The sequence below is a fragment of the Stegodyphus dumicola genome, chromosome 4, assembly GCF_044657685.1.
Source record: "Stegodyphus dumicola isolate Sdum_Otavi_A_Nest chromosome 4, ASM4465768v1".
In the NCBI taxonomy this organism is placed as follows: Eukaryota; Metazoa; Arthropoda; class Arachnida; order Araneae; family Eresidae; genus Stegodyphus; species Stegodyphus dumicola.
In genome coordinates this window covers 118,531,021-118,537,020 of record NC_140771.1, presented here as the reverse complement: position 1 = coordinate 118,537,020, position 6,000 = coordinate 118,531,021, and the positions used below count along the sequence as shown (strand labels likewise).

The 6,000-nt window shown below is 33.3% G+C and overlaps 1 protein-coding gene across 1 annotated transcript in view; it reads right to left on the bottom strand.

Annotated features, from left to right (window-relative positions):
* Positions 1 to 2,792: 2,792 nt before the first annotated feature.
* Positions 2,793 to 6,000, bottom strand: part of LOC146997661 (uncharacterized) — a 42,778-nt gene continuing 39,570 nt past the window's right edge. Inside the window, exon 3 of the mRNA XM_085814266.1 lies at positions 2,793 to 3,534. Within this exon, the coding sequence (XP_085670392.1) occupies positions 2,892 to 3,534 (643 nt within the window). The 3' untranslated portion in view covers positions 2,793 to 2,891. The remainder of the gene's footprint in view (positions 3,535 to 6,000) is intronic.

Sequence of the window (6,000 nt, the reverse complement as noted above, 5' to 3'; positions counted from 1 at the left end):
CTTCATTTACTCATTTTACAGATGCAATTAAAGATTCATAATAATTATAGGGCTTTGTCGGATTAGGCTGATCGAATAATACCAAGTACTGGCCGAATTATCCAAACCTGATACCTTAATCTTATCAAGCAAGCCTGAAATACTCTACAGAAACATATCTCTGTGTTCAATACGCTACATAAATCCTTGGTGGAATTCTCGTAGAACATTGTAGGAAAGCAAAAATTGCAGTGATGAAATGTGCTTCTAAATATAATTATCATCATTATGTAACATGATTGTGAGATTTTACACCGCTTTGATCGGTGAGCATGTTCTGTATTGATGGGCTTTTACGTAATCTTGAAAATGTTTTACCGGCATTAAGTAAATCAATTTACAAAGTAAATAGTTGCTTGTTAAATATCTACGTTATTTCATAGTGTATGCTTTATGAAAGACTGTCACCAGATTCCGTTTCAATTAATTGCATGTTAAGTAGACGAGAATATTTCATTTTTTCTTAATTCACAAATATATATATATATATATATATAAATTATCATGCTATTTATTATCCTCATTTTTATTCCTATTATGTTTCTGATTGTCTAAAACAAAAAGAAAACAAACAATTACAACTCACTTTTGAAATAAAGTTAAAATCTACACTTGAAGCCGAAAATCCTCGAACTGTGGTATTTAAAAAGTACTTTCTTTCTTATCATTTAAAACCAGGTAATGGCAGTAATTAAAAAATATCCCCGAAATATTATCCTGATATATATATATATATATATATTTGGTAGCGGCAGCCACGTATCTCATTACCGCACGTAATACAGAAACTGTATCCCTAACATTTAAACTATCCAACAAACCCTAACAATACTACTCCTTTTCATCATCAAACAATGTAGAGCTATAAAACACGCCTTCCATTTTAAATCATGTAATTCTCTATATATGTAAGATATAACAAAATATGATAGCTGCTTTAAAAAATAATTGCCGACATCAAAATTAACATTCTAAATTTGGTGCTCTCTCCCTAAATTCATCTGTTCTCCCAAATTCGAGATCTTCCTATCGTTATGTAACGCTACTGACTAACCAATCATAAATTAGCCGTACTTGTACATTGAACTTAATATAAATACCACTGGCAGTTAATTACGTCATTCTTATTCTGCTAGCTTCCACCTTGCTAATATCTCACCGCTTTGCTTCTCCGTCTAAAATGCCTGCGTCTTAATTTTAAGAACCAATGTACATAACAAATTATCATATTTCATTATGATTGAATCCTAGAAATGTACCGGATTTCATTATGATTTGATAAATGTGGACTGTGATGATTTTTATATGCGCGGAAATAAAGGAATACTAAAGTATTCCTTTATTGTTATCTTCATCTGTTTTCAGTTCGTGTTTTGTTATCTTCATCTGTACGCCGTCCTTATAAACCACAACGACTGCAAGCTGATTCCTCTTCTATGCTCCAGAAATATTACACACACACACATATATGTATATCTGTGAATATTCTTACATTTTAAAATATGTTTAGCATGAAATTTAATTTTACAGAGATAGTCTGTAATGACATTTGCTAACTCTACTTTCTTACTTCAAGGTCCTTTGACCAAGAATTTATTTTGAGTTTACATTGATGTGGGTCAACTTATTTCACATTTACTTCTCCATCTACGAATAACGAAAATGTTGGAATAAATTTGTTTCCAAAAGAAATACAGGTTTTTATTTCTAATTCTTAAAACTTTATAGCTAGCATCTCTATCTAATGAAAGTGTCTAATAAAAATCAGTTTTCATTTTCGATGTTAATTAACTATAACACTGCGCATAGCTTCTCCTTTTTAACAGTTAACTTATTCCTGAAGATAATAAGCAATGAACATCCATAAAATAAAATGTTTTGACGAACTTTTCATGATTTATTTTGGAGATTCATATTAACTTAAATTGGAAATTTTCAGTCTTCGGCGTATAGTCTACTCTTCAATTTATCCTCCAGCTCTCAAGCAATTACACAGTATGTTTGATTGGAGATTTGTTTACTACAATTTTTATTAGCATTGTGAATTCAAGAAGTTGTATAGAATGATATGTTACCAGAAAGAAAAAAAAAAATATTTACGTGGTATAATTTATATGTGAAATTCAAAAATTAAAAAAGAAAATTAACTCCTTTTAAAACAAACGTTGGATGTACACCTACCTAAAAACTCAACACCACGTAACGTAATTCGGTAACTGTTGCTTTAATAGCTCGTTTTCGCTAATTTTGCATCAGGTAAGTTCTTTTAAAATAATTATAAATTCTATTAGAAACGGACTTTTTCATACCTTGTATACAATTATACATATTTACATGTATGTAATACGTATTTTACGTGTATACGTATTTATATGTATAGTTAGATTATGTATACAATACGTATGTACATGTTCAAAGTTTTAAGAAATATTTCCTTTTTCTCTTTAACCTAAGGCACGTTATTTCATTTTCTTTGTTTCAGAATGAGCAGCAAATAAAGTTAGCAAAAGCGTGTTATACTGTATTTTTCTTTGGAAAATTAGGGCATGTAAGCATGAAAAGTAGAATATGGGCTTGCTTCTTAGAACTTTTTTATTTTCGAAGATTATATAAGAAGCTTTGCTTTTTGAATTTTCTCAAATGTAATTAATTTCAAACCAATATTTCAAGATTAAAATAAAATTATCATTTTACTCTAATCTTGAAATCCAAAATTTCAAGATTACATTAAAATGTCAGCTTCGTTAAAATAAAAAAATAATTATAAATTTCTGTTAACTAAAAAATCTTTAATTACAAAAATACTTTTTATACAATATGTACAACTTTTGAAATTTAGAGGACGAGCTATATTACGGCTTACAATGGCAATCAATTTTCATTGCAAATAAATGAGGATGGCTTCCTGTAACACTGCCATCTCCCGCTGGATAAAATCGTACAATTTTTTCAGGCAAATCAACATTTCTTCCTTTTGGCTGTCCTCCACCATCGGGCATGAAATCGTTATACAAGGAAGGAGGCCTTCGAAGTTGCGGATTGTGCAGTTTCTTAATGCCAACTGGCAAGATCAGATTTCTGCTTCTGTCAATTTCTTTTTCTACTTCCTTCATTGCCTCATGTATTGCTTTTGACACTCTTTCTTCATCATCTCCCAAATATTTCAGAGGTAAATATCCATCTGGAATTTGCTTTATGATGGGTTTCCATGGAGATTCTTCAAGCGGAATGGAATATTTCAAACCTCTCGACTGATCATTAGCATGATCGTCAACATGATTGTTTGTCCTGTGATGATGAACTGCATGGCGCTGGTTATGATGGCCTAGGATGGGAAGATGCGAGTGGTTATGTCCATGTTTGTGATGATGGCCATGTTTGTGGCTGTGTTGGTGATCATGGCCGTGCTTATGAAGGTGAGTGTGACCATGGTTATGCAGGTGATGATGATGGTGTTCTTCCTCTCCCAACACTAAAACACGTGTATGAGTAATCCTAAAACAAAAATAAAAAGTATTTTTTATTTTCATTGTGCATTTATACAAATATTCTTATTTTTTCAGTTCTTTTATTCATTATTCATTTTGCGTAATATATATCACCTTATATCTAGCATTTCGAAAGCTATTTGGACAATAATGTCCCAATGTATTACATGCATTAAAATGTAAATTATAAACCCTTTACACAAGGGCAATGCCGTATTAAATGCACCAATGACAAAATGCAGTGTACTCGCTGTATTGCACATTTACAATAGTATATCTCATAAGCATATACGAAAGTAAGGAATTCTGAGTTTTAATCCAATCTTCAGAAGATATACGGATGACAGAGTCACAAAAATGATATAATTGTATTGCATAGTACCTGATTAATAATTTCAGTGGATGACAGTAATAAAACTGGATTTCTTTGAAAGCGTTGCATAGTTTATGAAATATCGTTTCAAATCATTCAAGTAGTTTCGCAAGTATATGCTTGAGTTTCCTTGCTAGCTAAAATCATAATAAGATAAAAATATTTGGACCATCGCAGTAAAAGCTATTTATTGTTACTGTTATCATTCGTATGCTGTTATTGATTAGCCGCAGTCCTGCCAGTTTGTGTGCAAAAGCATGGGGAATCCATCACTTACTGTGATTAACGGTTTGATCAGTATGATTAAATTATTACATAATATTTTTGAAACTAAAGTCGCCTAATTAAAAAATAAAAGAAGTGCCAAATAAAGTCAAAATAGATTAAAAAAATTGTCAAGGGACAATGAAATGTCGCCAAGGAGGGGTTAATTCGCCAAGCAGCTTACATTCGATTTAAATCAATCATTCAAAATTAGGTAAAAAGGCAACCTTAGTTTATATTAGATAGATTTTGAAACAAACTTAGACAGATTTTGAATAACGCTATTGACTTTGAGGATTGCATTTGCTTGAGTGAGAGCTCACGCAGACGTCTCTGGTAATGAACACGCAGATCAATACGCAAAAGTCAGTGCCCAAAATATCAGTGCCACGCCCTTAGACATAGAAGTCATAAGGAAAGTTCAGATGTCCAAAAATCAAATGGCCAAAGTCAGGTGAAAAATATAGAGAACATACAGCGGCAAACTAATTGGGATAATGTCCCTCAAAGCATAGGACGCCACACAAATTTTGGCCTCAAGTAAAATACGAGAGGGATACTAATTTCTTCCTAAATCAATACTTGATTGGGCATGGTTCTTTTCATATGTATATTTACAAAAATTAATCTCTCTCTTAATGGCAACTGCATACGCTGGGAAAGAGAGGATCCCGACCATTACATTTTCAAATTCCGATTAATCGTTGAACAACATAGCAAGCTCCCAGGGGCAGACTACTTAGTCCATAGAAGAGAGGTACTTAGTAAAAAACAAGCAGCTGAAATGGAAAATACTTAAAATAATGACTCTTTTTTAGTACCAAGCTATTGAACTGTGTTTCCCATAAATACAATCCAAACAGTTCTCTCCTCTCCATAACTATGATACATTCTTTAGAGCTTATTTAATATAATATTTAGTATCATAATAGCAACTTTGAAAATAAATGTAATAACATTTGCAAATATTGCTGAGATGAGGAAAATTTACACAAGATAAAAAAAGAAGATGACAAGTACTCTTCACTCATTATCAAATTCCATTTTCCAAAGAGAAGATTCTCATATCCAGATTTAGATTCAGAGTTGTATAAAAACAATGAAGATTCACATTTCGCCAGACCTAAGGCCCCACTTGCGCTGGGTTGCCGCGCACACTGGCATCATCGGTAACGAAATTGCAGAGGAACTTGCTAAGGAAGCAGCAATGAGTATTTACTTACCAGAACATCCATAATTGTTCCTAAATTCCTAGCTCAAGAAGACCACATATGCACAGCTAATTTCCAAATGGCAAACCAGATGGAATGAATCAACCACCGGAAGACGAACTCTTCGTTTCCAGCTGCACGTTTCCACAGATGTAGCTTCGTTTTCACCGACTCTAACTACCTTCCTCACTGGCCACGGCCCATTCCTGACGTATCTGCACCGTTTTGGAATTGGAAGCGATACATGCGGAGTGTGGACAGCAAGGCAATTCTGACCACTACGCATTCTCCTGCGAGTTTACAAAGAGACACCCCCTGTCCAAGCCTTCAGAATCATACTGGAAAGAGTGGGCATTGCATTTAATGAGGCATAAAAATGCACTTATAAGGTATTTCTCCCACCTTCTTGGCGTGCCTTCGTGGTGTAGTGGTCAGTACACTGGGCCGGTATTCCAGAGGTCCATGGTTGGATTCCCGGCGAAGGCGGTTGCTAATTTTTCATCTTTCCTGCTTCCAAAAATACCTAATGTCTCTACACACTCAGTAAATTAATCAATATATTTCAGTACTGAAGTACACACTACAGTTACTATACATTTGCATGAGCATATATTCTGAATAGTTC